Source organism: Schistocerca gregaria, chromosome 10 (genome assembly GCF_023897955.1).
Source record: "Schistocerca gregaria isolate iqSchGreg1 chromosome 10, iqSchGreg1.2, whole genome shotgun sequence".
In the NCBI taxonomy this organism is placed as follows: domain Eukaryota; kingdom Metazoa; phylum Arthropoda; class Insecta; order Orthoptera; family Acrididae; genus Schistocerca; species Schistocerca gregaria.
Genome location: NC_064929.1, coordinates 124,311,888 through 124,331,066, shown reverse-complemented (window position 1 = coordinate 124,331,066; position 19,179 = coordinate 124,311,888). Strand labels below are relative to the sequence as shown.

The following is a 19,179-nucleotide window of genomic DNA, read 5'->3' as shown; positions in this document are numbered from 1 at the left end:
ACATCCCAAAGGTGTTCTGTAGGATTCAGGTCAGGACTCTGTGCAGGCCACTCCATTACAGGGGTGTCATTGTCGTGTAACCACTCCGCCACAGGCCGTGCCTTATGAACATGTGCTCGATCGTATTGAAAGATGCAATCGCCACCTCTGAATTGACCTTCAACAGTGGGAGGTAAGAAGGTGCTTAGAATATCAAAGTAGGCCTGTGCTGTGATAGTGGCACGCAAAACAACCAGGGGTGCACGCCTCTCCACGAAAAACGCGACCACACCATAACACCACCGCCTCCGAATTTTACTGTTGGCACTACACACGCTGACAGATCACGTTCACCGGGCATTCGCCATACCCACACCCTGGCATTGGATCGTCACATTGTGAACCGTAATTCGTCACTCCACACAATGTTTTTCCACAGTTCAATCGTCCAATGATTACGCTTCTTACACTAAACGGGGTCTCATTTAACATTTACCGGCGTGATGTGTGGCTTATGAGCAGCCCTCGACCATGAAATCCAAGTTTTCTCACCTCGCACCTAACTGTCATAGTACTTGCAGTGGACCCTGACGCAGTTTGGAATACCTGTGTGATGACCTGGATAGATGTCTGCCTATTACACATTACGACCCTCTTCAACTATCGGCGGTCTTTGTCAGTCTACAAACTAGGTCGGCCTGCACGCGTTTGTTTTGTACGTGTCCCTTCACGTTTCTAATTCACTGTCACATTGGAAGCAGTATCACAGTAATTACAAGAATGTGTGGAGTCGCATAATTGACGTTTATGCATTAGAAACCAGCATATACAGAAAGGGCAGGTGTTACTTTTAGTACCCCACAAGGATCAACATCGGCCCATCCTTATTCACTTCAAACCTATATCACCTCATATGATATGACAGTTCATTTTAAAATCTGATACGTTTAAAGAAATGAGGGACTGAGACAACTGATATAAAATTGTGTAAGTTAACCAAGTATCTGACGATTTTATAAATTGGTCATTCTCTTCTTAAGACTACTTGCAAGCACAATTGGTAGACAATTTGCTCTTCAAGTAGAGGTATAAAGTAAAAACTTCTGCAGCCTCATCCTATGTGACAATTGTCCGCTTAATGTGCTGTTGCTACTCTGTAACATCATTACCTCAGTGAAAATAATACGGTGAAAACGGGTCATCAGATTGAACACCTTACGAGTAGCACTTGGTTTATTATATCTTGAATTCATGAAAAGTGCCCTTTGCCGATCTTAAGGCTAATCAAATTATATGAACACACACGCAGACACACACACACACACACACACAAACACACACACACACACACATACACACACACACACACAATTCATGTTTTCACTTTGCCACTGCTACTTATGATTCGATTCAGTAGCCCTAAAGAAAAATACGCTGTTCCATACTGCACAACACCAATCACAGACTTAATGTTTTGTGCCCCTATTTTCATCAACGTTTCCCCACACCGTTTTCCCAACGCGACGTGACATTGACTCGACTAACGCCTAAAGCAGTGCTGGAGGGAGTTGACACCATGAATGCTGCAGGACTGTCCATTTATCCGTAAGAGTACGAGGGGATGGAGATCTCTTCTGAACAGCATGTTGCAACACATCCCAGATATGCTCAGTAATGTGCATATCTGGGGACTTTGGTGGCCTGCGGAAGTGTTCAAACTCAAAAGAGTGTTCCTGCTGGAGTTTCCCAAGTCCGTTGCAATACACAATGGACATGAATGGCCACAGATGATGAGACAGGATGTCTCCGTCCGTGTCACTTGTCAGAATCATATCTAGACGTATCAGGGGTCCCATATCAATCCAACTGCACGTTACCCACATCATTACAGAGACTTCACGAACCTGAACAGTCTCCTGAAGACATGCAGGGTTCATGGATTCACCAGATTGTCTCCATATCCTACATCCGCTCGATACAATTTGAAACGAGACTCGTCCGACCAGGCAACACTTTTCCAGTCATCAACAGTCCGATGTCGGTGTTGACTGACCCAGACGAGGCATAAAGCTTTGTGTCGTGCATTCATGGAGGGTACGAGAGTGGGCCTTCGGCTTCGAAAGACCATATCATGATGTTTCGTTGAATGGTTCGTGTTGTGGTTGGCAGGAGAGCCAACACCGTGTTACTAGAGGAGGCTGAAAGGCACGCGTTTTAGCTCACGCAGCCTGGCGTGAGGTCTGGAAAAGGACAGGGAAATTAGACTTTAGAAAAACGGACGTAGCTGGTGGGATACTTAACTTGAATCCATTAATGATGAACGTCGCTCTTGACGGTACATGATTCATAATATTATCTGTTCAGGATACATAGTAACTGAATATGGCGCCTTGCTAGGTCGTAGCAAATGACGTAGCTGAAGGCTATGCTAAACTATCGTCTCGGCAAATGAGAGCGTATTTTGTCAGTGAACCATCGCTAGCAAAGTCGGTTGTACAACAGGGGCGAGTGCTAGGAAGTCTCTCTAGACCTGCCGTGTGGCGGCGCTCGGTCTGCAATCACTGATAGTGGCGACACGCGGGTCCGACGTATACTACCGGACCGCGGCCGATTTAAAGGCTACCACCTAGCAAGTGTGGTGTCTGGCGGTGACACCACAGTGCACACGCTGACACTTGTTGATGGCCCAGCATTGAAATCTGAAGCAATTTTCGGAAGGGTCGCACTTCTGTTACGTTGAACAATTCTCTTCAGTCGTCATTGGTCTCGTTCTTTCTGTATCTTTTTCGGGCGCAGTAATCTCGGAGATTTTGTGTTTTGCCGTATTCCAGACATTGACGGTACACTCGCGAAAGGCTCATACGGGAAAATGCCCACTTCATCGCCTTCTCGGAGATGCTGTGTCCCATCTCTCGTTCACCGACTATAACATCACGTTCAAACTTACTTAATTGTTTATAACCTGGCAATGTGGTAGCAGTAACCGATCTAGCAACTGCGCCAGACGCTTGTTGTCTTATATAGGTGTTGCCGACCGCAGCGCCGTATTCTGCCAGCTTACATTTCTCTGTATTTGAATACGCATGCCTACACCAGTTTGTTTGGTGGTGTACCAGCCCCTTACTGCTGGCGAAGTCTGGAAATTCCCGAGTAAATTAACTGCATCCGGAACGTGCTTGTATCGTCGATACAGCATACGCAACAGTGAGTCCCAGCTGTGAGCCGACCTTGTCAACATAGACTTGTCAAGATAGACTTGTTGACGCAAGTAAAATTGAAAAAAGCTGAATTAGTATGTTGAGCTAACAGATAGCGTTACTTCAGCCAAGTTCGTAACAGCATTTTCTTGGGTCATGTCGGGACAAGAAAATCAAATATATACAGAGTGGTCCATTGATAGTGATCGGTCCAGATATCTCACGAAATAACCGTCAAACGAAAAACCTACAAAAAACGAAACTGGTCTAGCTTGAAGCAGGAAACCACATGGCGCTATGGTTGGCCCGATAGATGGCGCTTGCCATAGGTCAAAAGGATATCAACTGCGTTTTTTAAAAATAGGAACCCCCATTTTTATGACATATTCGTGTAGTACGTAAAGAAATATGAATTTTTTAGTTGGACCACTTTTTTCGCTTTGGGATAGGTGGCACAGTAATAGTCACAGAAAAGTATAATTACGTGGTATCACGTAATATTCCGCCAGTGCGGACGGTATTTGCTTTGTGATACATTACCCATGTTAAAATGGATCGTTTACCAATTGCGGAAAAAGTCGATATCGTGTTGATGTATGACTATTGTGATCTAAATGCCCAACTGGCGTGTGCTATGTATGCTGTTCGAATTCTGGACGACATCATCCAAGTGTCCGGATAGTTACGTTATTTAAGGAAACAGGAAGTGTTCAGCCACATGTGAAACGTCGTCCACGACCTGCAACAAATGACGATGCCCAAGTAGGTGTTTCAGATGCTGTCGCGGCTAATCCGCACATCAGTAGCAGACAAACTGCGAGAGAATCGGGATTCTCAAAAACGTCGGTATAGAGAATGCTACAGCAACATCGACTGCACCCGTACCATATTTCTATGCACCAGGAATTGCATGGTGACGACTTTGAACGTCGTGTACAGTTCTGCCACTGGGCACAAGAGAAATTACGGGACGATGAGAGATTTTTTGCACGCGTTCTATTTAGCGACGAAGCGTCATTCACCAACAGCGGTAACGTAAACCGGCATTATATACACCATTGGGCAACGGAAAATCCATGATGGCTGTGACGAGTGGAACACCGGCGACCATTGCGGGTTAATGTATGGTGCTGCATTATGGGAGAAAGGATAACTGGCCCCCATTTTATGGATGGCAATCTAAATGGTGCGTTGTATGCTGATTTCCTACGTAATGTTCTACCGATGTTACTACAAGGTGTTTCACTGCATGGCAGAATAGCGATGTACTTCCAACATGATGGATGTGCGGCACATTGGTCGCATGCAGTTGAAACCGTACTTAATAGCATATTTCATGACATGGATTGGTCATCGAAGCACCATAGGATGGCCCGAATGTTCACCAGATCTGACGTCCCAGAATTTCTTTACGTGGGGAAAGTTGAAGGATGTTTGCGATCGTGATCCACCGACAACGTCTGACAACATGTGTCAGTGCATTGTCAATTCATGTGCAAACACTACGGAAGGCGAACTACTCGCTGTTGAGAGGAATGTCGTTACACATATTGCCAAATTCATTGAGGTTGACAGACATCATTTTGAGCATTTATTGCATTAATGTGGTATTTACAGGTAATCACGCTGTAACAGCATGCGTTCTCAGAAATGATTTTACAAAGGTACATGTATCACATTGGAACAACCGTAATAAAATATTCAAACGTACCTAGGTTCTGTATCTTAATTTAAAAAAAAAAAAACCTACCTGTTACCAACTGTTCGACTAAAATTGTCAGCCATATGTTTGTGACTATTACAACGCCATCTATCGCAAAGAAAAGAAAAAAAAAGGTCCAACCAAAACATTCATATGTCTTTACGTACTACACGAATATGTAATAAAAAGGGGGGCTCCTATTAAAAAAAAAGACAATTGATATCCGTTTGACCTATGGCAGCGCCATCTAGCGGGCCAAACGTAGCGCCATCTGGCTTCCTCCTTCAAGCTAGACGAGTTTCGTTCTTTGTAGTTTTTTCGTTTGACGCTTATTTCGTGAGATATTTGGCCTGGTCACGATCAATGGACCACCCTGTATATTGGAAGAGGTGACAACCCTAAGTGTAAAGAATATTTACAAATCCCGTCCATGTGGGGACATGTTCACCATAAGCTTCTGTTAACAGTTTCCAATGAATTGCATTCTGCTTATTCCCTTACCAGGAATGCTCGATCACCTCGCGTGGCAGTATGTTGTTGATCAATCCGGCACTCAGTTGTCCTCGGTCTACTAAAGTGCGCGTCATTTACGACGGAGGCCGAGTTTAGGTTCGTTCTGCGCATCTAACGTTACAAAACACAGTCAGCGAATGAACAGAGAACGACGTTGCCAGAGCTCGACAGCAGTGCAGAGCACGGACGAGTGTCTTCAGTTTTAGAATCGTTCAGTCATAAATAAAGTAATTGAACAAAAGCAGTGTCTTGATAGCAGACTTTATTTTATAGAAAATTTGGGAAAAGTATTCTTTATACCAATTGCTTCGTATTCTAGTAATTAATTAAACCAAACAAGCGATAAGCCTCCTAATTCAGGCGATAGCAAGGACAGGTGTTTGTATCATTCTCACTAACCGCTTTTTTGCAATAAAGAGCAGCAGTAATTGTTTATTTCCTATTGTACTTCGACGAAACGTGAGTAATTCATAATCATACCAACAGTGTTCGTCGGTATTTTGCGTGACATTTTAAAGTCCTCCGGGAGGACTCTTGAATGATGAGTTGTGTTACTGTTATGGTTAAAGCGTTTTGCTACTAAGTGAAAGGTTCCGAGTTCAAACCTTGTTTGGTGCTTAACGGTTTCTTTATTTAAAAATAATATCGAAGTGTCTTACTTCATGAATTTTATTCGTTTGAATGTAATTTTTTGAAATTTCTAGTTGCAACTAAAATCGACCATATGGAAAGTATATGCTATGGACTTTTACCTCTGCAAACTCTTCAAAATTTCCTGCAATGGTTTACTGCATCTAATGCTGCACAATAACTGCGTTGAACATCGAAACAAAATTAAGTCATTTATGGGCGGAAGGTATCAGTCAAGAAGATGTGTAAAAATCAAATTTTTGGGCCAAATAGTTTTTGTGAAATCGAATGATAAGTGTGTCAAAGCAGTCGGAACACCATGTGTCAACACAGGCGAGCAGTGCAGTGACGACAAAATCGCGCACATTGCGGAATGCGGGGAGCTCGTCTCTGTAGCAGCGAAAGGGCTAATGCGGCCGTGGTGGCTTTACTTCATAAACTTCGCGCTAGACGTAAGTTTGTGAACATACTTTACTATGGCGCTGGCTCTCTTGGAGAGTGCGTCGTTTGCAACTGGCAACGCAGCAATCTCCCGAGTCTGGGCGGGCATGAGCGAGCCGCCAAGATAAAAGAATTCAACTATAGGAACGTCTCTGGGTGTCCAGCAGCTAGCCATTAGCCAATAGCCAGTAGCCAGTAGCTAGGCAGTGCAGCCGCTCGGTCTCGGCTTGTCGCCGACGGCCATTTCTCACGACTGGCGCCACTATTTATGGAGGCGCGTAAATCCGCCGGCTTAGCCTGTGTTCGGTGGCCAGCTACACCGCTACAAGGAAATGGCCCGCTGTAGCTCCCCGTGGCCGTGTCTGCTCCCACCATGCCGGAGAAATATATAACCTACACTGCGGTAGGCATTGTGCATATGCCACGTCATTCTGACGTCACTCGCTGTGTCGAAGCTGCAGCTGTCTATTTCCATGATCCTTCGGTCCACAACATGTCAGGCGAACATGGCGTTAAAACACATCAACGGCGAGCAGAAAGAACTGGAGGTCATACTTTCTCTGTACTGCGGGATACATTGCCCTCGAAGTTACACCTCTATATATGAGGGTTGGAACTTAAATAGTGGCAACTATTTACTCACAACCGATACAAAAGAGTTACATGTTTGCATCTGTTACGGTTCTCCAAAGTAGTCAACATCGTTGTGTAGAACCCGTTGCCAGCGATGTGGAAGGCGTAGTATACCGTGAGCAGAGTCTGTGCTGTTGATGGTGCGTCTGTGCCTTCCACATCGATGCAACGGGCTCTACACAACGCTGGTGACTACTTTGAAGAACACTAACAGATGTAAACATGCAACTCTTTTGTATCGGTTGTAAATACATAGTTGCCACTATGTAAGTTCCAAACCTCGGACATAAGGAAATGTGCTGAGTAAATCATCATTGGACAGAAGCTTCAGATTTGGAAAGGGTGTTGACCTTATATTGTAAGCGTATTTCAAATGGCTCTGAGCTCGCCGGGAATCGAACCCGGGAACCTGGGCGCGGGAAGCGAGAACGCTACCACACGACCACGAGCTGCGGACTAAGCGTCGTTTAAGAAGGGATTTTTCAAAATAGTGGATGAAACGTACTTTGAAAATATATCGCTGTTAAGACAATTTTTAAGATAGACCTACAGAGATGGGCAACTCTTTTCTTAGTCAGAAATAAAGAAACGCTTGTTTCAGCATTTTTGGAAATTTAACTCTTATGTGTGTGAAATAGTGTGTGATTTTCTCTCAAAATAAATAATTATTGAATTACTTACAAAGCATTTTAAGAATGCCACAGCTATGAAACTTGGTATTTAACGTCTCGGTCACAAATAAAAAATACGTGTTGCAGTGTTTTTTTGAAAGTTCATCCCTAAGGTGGTGAAATTGGGGATGAAAATTTCTACGAAAATATATCGTTATATTAAAACATACTTACAACTAAATACAGGGTGTTACAAAAAGGTACGGCCAAACTTTCAGGAAACATTTCTCATACAAAAAGAAAGAAAATATGTTATGTGGACATGTGACCGGAAACGCTTACTTTCCATGTTGCAGGTCATTTTATCACATCTCTTCAAATCACATTAATCATGGAATGGAAACACACAGCAACAGAACGTACCAGCGTGACTTCAAACACTTTGTTACAGGAAATGTTCAAATTTCCTCCGTTAGCGAGGTTACATGCATCCACCCTCCTTCGCATGGAATCCCTGATGCGCTGATGCAGCCCTGGTGAACGGCGTGTTGTATCACAGTCGTCCACAATACGAGCACGAAGAGTCAATACATTTGGTACCGGGGTTGCGTAAACAAGTGCTTTCAAATGCCCCCATAAATGAAAATCAAGAGGGTTGAGGTCAGGAGAGCGTGGAGGCCATGGAATTGGTTCGCCTCTACCAATCCATCGGTCACCGAATCTGTTGTTGAGAAGCGTACGAACACTTCGACTGAAACGTGCAGGAGCTCCATCGTGCATCAACCACATGTTGTGTCGTACTTGTAAAGGCACATGTTCTAGCAGCACAGGTAGAGTATCCTGTATGAAATCATGATAACGTTCTCCATTGAGTGTAGGTGGAAGAACATGTGGCCCAATCAAGACATCACCAACAATCCCTGCCCAAACGTCACAGAAAATCTGTGTTGATGACGTGATTGCACAATTGCGTGCGGATTCTCGTCAGCCCACACATGTTGATTGTGAATGGGCATCTGCCAACTCCGCATTTGTAAACATTGCACTGACTGCAAAACCACGTTCGTGATGAACAGTAACCTGTTGATGCTACGTACTGATGTGCTTGATGCTAGTACTGTAGAGCGATGAGTCGCATGTCAACACAAGCACCGAAGTCAATATTACCTTCCTTCAATTTGGCTAACTGGCGGCGAATCGAGGAAATACAGTACATACTGACGAAACTAAAATGAGCTCTAACATGAAAGTTAAGCGTTACTGGACGCATGTCCACGTAACATCTTTTCTTTATTTGTGTGTGAGGAATGTTTCCTGAAAGTTTGGCTGTACCTTTTTGTAACACCCTGTTTATTGACATTGCTGTTTAACGTCCGTATTACGGGATGAAACTTTCTATGGAAATATTATCACAAGACTTCAATAGGTAGGTTTAACAAACAACTCTGACCCCAGTTACCAGAATCTCTCTTTAACCAGAAGTACATTCGGGAAAGACCGCGCTCCTGTGGCCTTTAATATCATAAAATGCTTAGAAAATGTTGCAATTTGTAAACACCATAAACATTTGATTAAAGAAAAACAAAAAATGTGTGCTGGCAATACAGTCTATATGAGTGAAGCAGCGGCCGCTAAAACTACGAGGGTGGTTTGGAAAGTTGTCGGAACGGAATGGAAAAAAAAAGTACTTAAATCACTGAAACTTTTTTTATTTTTCAATGTAGTCTCCTTGTAGGTTAATGCAGTTGGTCCAATGATGTTCCAATGCCTTGATCCCATCTCGAAAATAAGTTTCCTCCAGGCCTGCTAAAGAGTTGTCAACTCCAGCTTTCAATTCTTCGTTTGAAGTGAATCTTCGTTCACCAAGAAAAGTTTTTGGGTTTTATGGAAGTATGACAGGACCATATCAGATGAATATGAATAAGGCGGGTGTGGGAAAAATTCATAGCTTGGTTCGAGTAATTTGGCATGGCGACTGCACACGTATGTGTGGGCGTGCATTGTCTTGATGGAAGATGACTTTCTTCCTTGTTAAACCTTGCCTTTTTTCGCTTATCTTTTGTTGCAATTTGGCCAGGAGGTTAGCACAGTATTCTCCAGTAATTGTTCGCCCAGTGGGGAGATCTGTCTACAAACAGAATCCCCTTCGCATCACAGAACACTGATATCTTGACCGTTCCCGCCGAAGGAATTGTCTTTGCTTTCTTTGGTGGTGGATAATGAGCATTTTTCCACTGCTTTGACTGTTGTTTTGTCTCTGAGATACAGCAGTGCACCCAAGTTTCATCTGTGGTCACAAACCGTCGCAAAGAATCTTGTTCGTTTCTCCTAAAACGGCCATACACTATTCCGATATGTCAATTCCCCTGCGTTTTTGATCCACCGTCAAGAATCGCGGCATCCATTTTGCAGATAATTTTTTCATTTCTAATTCTTCAGTTAAATGTGATAAAGGCTTGCAGATGAGATCTGGCAAGTGTCAGCAATTTCACGTACTTTCAATCGGCTATCCTCCGTGACCATTTTGTGCACTTTTGCAATAATTTCTGGAGTAGTGACATATCTTGGCGGACCACTGTTCGGATCACCATCTAAGCTCCCCCGACCAAATTTAAATTCATTTGTCCACTTGGCAACAGCTGAATATGAAGGAGCAGAGTCCCCCAATGTATTCTGGAAATCGGCACAAATGTCCTTTGCTTTCATATCTTTCTTTGCGAAACTTAATCACTGCTCGAATCTCGAATTTCCCCATCTTTGCAAATCACTACTTGGGAACAACATCAGTACCATGACACCGCCACAGATATTAAGAGCACTGACGTGGCACGTGTTTACAGGCAACAGTCCAGTGAATATCACGTGAGCAACTCGTTGCGCTAGCACTGACCTCTCGTGGCGATTCCGAGAACTTTTCAAACCAGCCTCGAAGTTGTTTACAAATGCGAGAAGTTCTGCATTCTGCAGCGGGTAAACGAGATATTAGCATGTATCCAAGAATAAGTTCCATAACTTACTGATAAAGTTGTAATAAACATTTTTACTGATACGCTTTCATCAAATGTGAGACGAATTGCTGATTTACAATCAAAAAGCATGCTGGAGCCAGCCAGATAACGTATCTATTCAATGATGTTCATTAAGGTATCTTAGCAACGTAAGTTTACTTTCTACAAACTGTGAGAATTAGTTTCAGTAGTTGGTCTGTAACTAGAAATGGTGTGCACCCATTTTAACGGACGAATTAAAGCGGCATCTCATTGATCGTACCGGTATGTCGTATGAACAGTTGGTGTTTCAGATTAAAACTGTGTGCTGGACTGAGATGGGAACTGGGGTCCTTTGTCTTTCATGGGCAAGTGCTCTATCATAAGTTTGGAAAGTAGGAGACGAGGTACTGGTGGAAGTTAAGGTGTCAGGACGGGGCGTGAGTCGTGCTTGGTAGAGCACTTGCCCCAAAAGGCAAAGGTCCAGAGTTCGAGTCTCGGTCTGGCACACAGTTTTAATCTGCCAAGAAGTTTCATATCAACGCACACTCCGCTGCAGAGTGAAAATCACATCCTCTCCCATGCTTCCTTCTGGTACAAACTCTACATTGTTGCTGAAGCGAAGTCTGCTAGTATCAAACATCAACCTCGATGTAAGGGAAAAATGGTTGAGAATGTTACTTACATTTGGAGAGCAGCATCGTATGACAATAAATCAGCAGAAAAGAAGAGAGACGAAGCGTCTGAGGTGTGGTGGTACAGAATGGTGGACTGATAAGGAGTGTGGAGGTTCGCCACAGAAAAGGTGGAGAAAGGAACATATGAAAAACACTGACAGGGACAGAATCATAGGATATGTTTTAAGACATCAACGAGTAATCTCTGTGGCACTAGAGGGAGCTGTAGAGGGTAAAAACGGTTAGGATAAGCCAGATATTGGAGAAAAATCCAACAACTAATTGAGGACATACGGCGTGAGTGCTACTGTAAGATTAAGAGGTTGGCTCACGAAAGGAATCTGGATGTGTATAGAAGCCTGATGACTCAAAACAGGTATAATTTTCTTTGAAACTGGGTCTATGGTTACTGCAAGTTTTTACAATGACTCCATGATGCCCACGACCGTTGGTTTTTAGATTTGGGGCTTTAGATCTTGACCACACTTTAGCTGTTGATAAGGTACGCTTCGTAACGACGTTATGGTGTTTAACACTGTATATAAGTACCAGTTATAACGTAAACTTGGTAAGTTTTTCACTATTTGTAATGTTTTAATACTGTTATAAACATGTTACATGCTTTGAAAACTTGTTAAGAGGGTTTTATATTAACAGCTTTTCTATTTGTTTCCACACATCTGAACATGGTTGTTAGGTAACTGAGAGCTGTTATATCTAGTTGCTATTACATTATACTGCAGTATTGGCCATCAAAATTTGTGATAAATAATAGATCCCTGTGTCTCCTGTACCTGACGATGGCAGATCTTACAAATTTTCTCTCTGTTGTTAGTCATGTACATACCAGCTATAATATAGTGTATACTTTTTGTTGGCGTCCTAAATAGATCAATGCTTGACGTCAGTTTTACTTTTGTGGCGTATATAAACCAAAAGACATGATACACCTTACTGAGAAACTGCTTTATTTACTTTATTAACGTGGGCTTACATTTCAGTGTATTCACAGTCCTTATTCTGAACAAAATATATTTCTAGTGAATTTACAAAAATTAATATTTATCATTAGAACAATAGTTTGCAAAATGACAAAAGTGTTCTGAGTGCAATCATAACGTTCTTAAAGTCAATTTTAACCTTGTATCATATATAACCACTACACTTGCTACCTTCTAACATTCACTAAACAAATTTCTACTTTCTGTTAAGACTGAAGCAAGGGAAAATATTACTGGAAAACTTCAGTATCACCTGTATTACATTCTAAAGAATAACAGACGTAACTTTAAAAATGACTAGTTTACATATGTTTATCACACATCATGGCCTCTTTTGACAGTGATGTTAAACAGAAGAGTGAAAAATCATGTTCGCTGAGTTCAATACTAATTTCATTTGCTATTTTAAAACGAAAACCTCCCTTTCTCTTAGTGAGCAATTCAGTTTCATCAGTCCTTCAATGACCCCTGTACAGCATCAAAGAGAGATACATTTCGCTTCAGTTCGATCTCAGAAGGCATTATGTGTAACATTATCTCTGACTGATCTCTCTGTTTTGCGATTATCTCTGCTTCAACTCAGAGCGGACGGCAGTGACCAGGAAACAATATGGCCGACAAAGACAGGAACGTGCTGTGATAGAATTTACGTATCTGACAGAATATCTGGATGAGAACGAGTTTTATGAAGCACAATAAATCGTGGCATGAAGACTGATGTGATACCAGTACTTGATAATGCAATAACAATTCCAAAATAATGTGCTATGGGTGCAAAATGGTACAGTTGCTTAAAAAATAGAAGTCAGTATTGTTCTATGCAAAGACTTTCGGAATAGCAAATGATTTGTCGTTTTGATTTTCAGCTTACGAGCAGAATCACTGTCTCTTTTTTCAGCAGGCTTTAAAATTTTTTTGAATACTTCTCTGCAAAAACATAAAATCTTTTGCACTTATAGTACTTCCACAGTTTTATATTCTGCAATAATGCTTTTCAGTCACAAACATTTCAAATTCTTTTAATATGCTTAAAACAGTTTTCAATTTTTATTAGAACAAACATCTCATATGCAACATGTACAAGATTAAAGGTAATTTGTTTTTGATATGCAAAAATATTGGTTAAAACCTTAAGCAAATTGCAAACTCTCGTTGAAAAACTCACGTCTGCACATCTTATTGCATTAGTAACTTCTATGAGAGTCCACAGAGATTACCTTTGTACTGTCTTTAGTAAGTTTATTTCTGAGAAGGGTATCTTGAACTAACAGTATATTATGGTTTCTTCCACATTCACTTTTGTTCATTCGCGACGAATTACAGTTAACATTTGCATTTCACACACCTAAAAAAGAAACTGGTATTTCACATAGCAATGCGTAAATATATCTTTCTCGCTTCAATCTTTCGCATTGCAAACAATGTATGGGCGAATAACGAAATGCGCTCAGAATTCGCTGCGAATGTAGTTGAACATGAAGTCGTTATTTAAACTGACTTCCAGTGTTAAGCTGGGCAATATTTTTGTGACAATTTTGACTTTAATAATACATATGTATCTGTCTTTGACAAGACACTGACTATATAACATAATCACTAAAAATTTCAAAAAGCAAGACATACAACGCGCAGGATACGACGTGCTTGCAAATAGATGAGACCCCTGAATACTCAAATGTTTGACTGTGTTTTTTTTTCTTCATATTAATTTCCTCGGGCGCTGAATCGACGTTGACACTCACTGCAAAGATTTCTGGTTTCTGTTATAGTGGGTTCGTCTACCCATGTTGACTTAGTAGAGTATTACGAATGGAGTTCAAAAACTAACCATCATGCATTTAATATACTTAAACTGCATCAAAATACGAGCATCCACATATACTTGTATAGTTACTTTGGATCAAATGACACTCTGGCATCACAGAAAATGAGCTGGTAGCGTATGTTTTGAAGGTAGCTGAGACAGCAACTCTTGCTTATTATGCTAGACTGGCTTACCGCTACACAGAGGAAGAAGGTAGTACAGGAATGGAAAGAGATGTGGCAGTCTCCCCTCAACTGATAAAAGGACTTAGTTGTGCAAAATCCGATCTTCATAACCCTAAACAACCACGGTTCTTAAATTTATCCATGTTATATGCATTTTATTTGAGGGCTGCGACTGATGGTAAGATTTTTATAATTTAATGTATACTGTAACAGTCAATTGTTAGTAATATTTTATTAGCATGACGCGCTTTGGCAGCATGCTGCCATCATAAGGTGCATTTACAGTTACTTTTACATTGTAGTTAGTACGAACTTTGGTCAGTTACCTTTGCTGTATGCTCCAGTGAAGTTATGTGTCGAAAAAGACGCCTATTCCGGAAGATAAATATGTCAGAGTGCGCAAATTATGTGATAAGCGTTATTAGTCATTTTGTTATTGTATTTACTTACACTACTGTTGATAATTTCGTTGTCAGGCACACAGAAAAAAAATTGGCTTTACCAACCACTCACCAAATTTTTGTCATGACGTAAATGTATCTAGATGTAAATGTTTAAGTATTCTTTTATCAACAGAAACTGGTTTATCTTAGCTTTTAAGACTCATTGGATTGATGTAAACAAATGATTGTTAAGTTGGTAAGTACTTGTTACTATGGTCTGTGTGCCAGCCAATGAAATTACCACCAAAAATGAAAGTAAATGCACTAGCAAAAAACTAGTCAACGCTTATCACATAATGTACAAACTACAACATATTTATCTTCCTGAACAGGCCTCTTTTCAACACGTAACCTCAGTAGCAAAGACGCAACTAACCTTATTTCGTATTAATTGCAGTGTAAGAGTAACGGTAAAAGCACCTTATAATGGCAGAATGTTCCCAAACCGTGTGGTCCTAATAAAATATTAGCAACATGTGACTGTTGTAGCATATAATTATTTCATAAAAATTATGGTTCTCTCAAACGAGATTTACTAAACACCGTCCATTCACTCGCGTCATTTTGGGATACGGATGGTACATCTCACACCTGCACAGGATAAAGAGATTTGACCGTTCGTTGTGTCGAGTATAAGAGACCCAGTTGAATTTTTAGATCTCAAACAGGTAATATTGGGAAATTCATGGTTCCAAAGTGAGCCATACTTCATAGAGCACTAAACAAAGCAGGAATATCTCTAACCAAGATTCTTACAACGCCATAGAAGCTGTAACTGACGAGCTTCATCATACTGACAAAATTTTTGGAAGAAGCAGATATCCAGCTCAGTTACATGAATATCACGAAGGATACCGAAGGATTGGCACAAACCACCTTTTGACATCTCTACAGTTTCAGTCAAATCTGACAACTGATTACTAAGTTCCTGTAGTTTTACCGTTCCTTTATACTAGTTACATACGAAGAGCGAATGTCGTAATTATTTTAAGTTATATTTGTAAACTATGATAGCCAATGCAGACAGTGGCTGAAGATACTTTGACCAGCTTCTGGTGCTGGAGTTTGACAGTTAAAATGATGTTTCGGAAGGATATAATCTTTGCGCCTGAATTAAATATATTTTCCATTAAGTTTAGTATTAAATATATTTTTCCTCAAAATATTTAATACTAAAGTATATGCGGTGTCGTACAGATATGGATGTAAAGCAGATATAATGAATACATGTCAAATTTAGGTGAATTCCACATGAACATTTCTTGCCGACTGGAAAGCAAATCTGACGAATGTGCAAGTGTGTCCATTTAATTTGCATTTTTTTTTTTAAATTTAAATGTCCTAAAGACAGTCTGTCGTTTTACAAGTATGACAGGAGGATGAAACTGGAGAGTATGCCCCTCGCACTTACACCATCACTCGGCTTACACTTGCATCTTTGTAAAAAAATTAAAAAAATTCAACCAAGTTGACAATTGATATCCAGGTTATGCACAGGTGTAACTGATTTTGCCCTGAATGTTGTTTTACAGATTCTAAGTTTTGGTGAGTAAACCTTTACAAAAATTTTGAACTTTTGCAGCCTGATGACATATAAGAATCTCCTGTCATTATTATCATCATTTACCCTAAATTACTGAGCTGACAATGGCAATAGTGCTATGTATAAAGAAATGTGTTGATTCCTCTACAGCGCTTTATTCACAAAATACTGCGTAAATAAAGAACTCGAATTAAACATCGCTGGCAGGCTTGTGGAATGAGTGGTATTGCTGAAATATCTGTGGTGGTGTAAAAACGTTAAATCGGTTGGTTTGTGAAAGTTGGGGGAGCAATATGAGAATTTTTATAATATCTAACTGGGACAGAAAGAAGAAAGGGGGCAAGAAATATCTGCTTCGTTATTTTTTAGCTTTTCACTTCCACAAAAAATTTTGTACTCTTGGACGAGTACATATGAAAAATAATGGTGCAGAAGGGATTTTAAGGAAATGTCGCACAGAAGGAAATAAGGAGGGAGAACTATTACCAAAAATTGTGTGAATTTTTTATGAACTAATTAAGCAACATATGTAATCAGCGACTTATCTATTCTCCTGTATGAGCAGAACAGATACCTTATAATAATGTTATTGCTAAACTTACGATCAAAATTACAATTCGTACTCATAATTCCGAAATAATTAGTGCTATGCACCACATTTTTGTTTATATTTTTTGCGGGAAGTATACCGCTAGGATGCCCTGAACATCTGTTGATAACCTCCTTTAACACTCTAAATGGAGCTTCATACTTTGAGGCCCGTAGATTCAGATTCGAGAAAAACTTAACTGAGAATTTTAACATCGAAGGTGATTCTTGCTCCCACGTTCTTTCATTGTGAAAGCTACTGTAAATTCCTAACTTACGAAACCATAGGAAAATAGCGGGAATGCACTCCTACTGTTAGAATCCTACCTTTAAGTTAAACCGTGGTAGCATAAGCAGCAATCAGATGACTGCATTTAGGGTGACGCAAACGAGCGTTTATATAGTGTTCCAGCTGTTCCAGACTGGGCAATTTGTTGATGGGTATATGTGGCAGTTGAATCAGGTCTTAGGAGAGTACAGCTTTCACAGTGGAACGTAAATGCCCTTATCTATCCAGTCTAGCATCACTATGATTGTCAGGTGCATCGAACCTTCTGTTGATCTCCTCCAATATCCCAGATTCAACGTTATTTGTCTAGAAGAACAATGGTGTGTGGTATTTAGAGACAGGAGCAGCTTGATTACACATGTCAGCAATTTGATGCAGTTGTCTGGATTGGGAGTTGGGAAAGCGATAACCTTAAAAAAAAAAAAGCCCCAGGACAAATCAGTTCCACTTTCATAAATGAAAAAAGTTGTAGTTTTTGAAATATACTTTGTGCTGGAAAACGACTCATCTGTTATTCTGGCCTTGATACAAAATCTGACCATTCTCAGGTTCAAGGGAATAATTTTCCACTGCACTCCTCCACAAGTTCGCTCTATAGGCGTTGTTAGTCCTTTACTGAATGACTTTCGTTATCATGAAAATTTAATGCAGTCATTCCAAAAAAAAAAAAAAACAAGGGGTTCCCTTTTTTGGAGTATTTTCTGTTGGTTCTATGACTTATCAGTATTTCAAGCCTATGCATTGCAAATGACTGGTCTGAGGTTCAGGAGAACAATTTCCCAGCTAGACTCAATACCGAACTCCCTTTTACAAATAATTTTATTATATTACTGAACAATCTGCGCTCTCAAGGACATTGGGTGTAGGTATTCCAAAAACAAAGGATTCCCTTCCTTGGAGCATTTACTGTTCTACAAAAGAAATCATTAGTGTTTGAAGCCTAGATAGCGCACATGATTAGTTTGTTGTTCAAGTGAATAATTTGTGTTGATACCATCATGGTCCTTGTCCACAGAAATAGGGTTTCCTTTCTGGGAGCATTTTCTGTATTGCAAGAGACTTCTGCAATGATGTTCATTGAATGCCACTAAATGGAGGAAGTGCTTGATCCAATGTCAGTATACACGCTATGTGGGTGACTGGCAGGAGTAACCAGCAGCTGCTGCTTGGTAAAGATTGTCTGGCTGATGTGTGGCTGGTGACTGGTGACGGATCCTTCAGTCAGGCTGGTGTCAGGCTCACGACAGTACACACTCTGTGGAGCATCAATGGCACATCCAGCAGGCTGGATGACTGGCTGTAAGATTGTCTGGCTGATCAGTGTCTGGCTGGTGACTGGAGATGGATCTCTCAGTCAGTTTCATGACAGGTTGGGGATACGCCCACAGTCTGGTTTGGAGACTGGAGGCTGGTCACTCAGTCTGTGAGGTGACAAACCAAGGACCGATGTCACAGTCTTGTCTGGTGGCTACTTGATGACTAGCCCCACAGTCTGACCTAGTGATAGGTCATGTAGATGCACTGCAGCCTAGCCAGTTGCTGGCCGGTGACCGTGTCCTCGGGATCAGTCTGCCTCAGTAGCTGCGCGCCGCAGCAGGTTGCTGCTGTTGAGCTCCACGTGGACCGCTTCCCGGAGCATTCCCCAGAGTGTATCGCGGTCCAGCACCAGCAGCCGCTCCTCCTGCTGAGGCTGAGGCTGAGGCTGAGGTTGAGGTTGAGGTGGAGGCTGGACTCCCCCGTGACCACGGCTCTCCTTCGGTGTCACCTGGTGATCCTGCTGTAGTGGCGTTGCCCTGTCCTCTGGGTGGCGCTCCATGTTGACACTCCTCGCAGAATCTGCGGGAATTCATCAAAGAGGTACACTACTACAATATTGTGACACAGTCTGTCTGAGCAGTCAACACACAAGAAATAGTCATGCGTTTTTCCATAATACAGGGTGTCTACATGAAGCCT

The 19,179-nt window shown here is 41.3% G+C and overlaps 1 protein-coding gene across 1 annotated transcript in view; it reads right to left on the bottom strand.

Annotated features, from left to right (window-relative positions):
- Positions 1-12,321: 12,321 nt before the first annotated feature.
- LOC126293207 (C3 and PZP-like alpha-2-macroglobulin domain-containing protein 8) overlaps positions 12,322-19,179 on the bottom strand; it is a 732,149-nt gene continuing 725,291 nt past the window's right edge. The window contains exon 27 of the mRNA XM_049986331.1: positions 12,322-19,059. Coding sequence (XP_049842288.1) covers positions 18,788-19,059 — 272 coding nt within the window. The 3' untranslated portion in view covers positions 12,322-18,787. The remainder of the gene's footprint in view (positions 19,060-19,179) is intronic.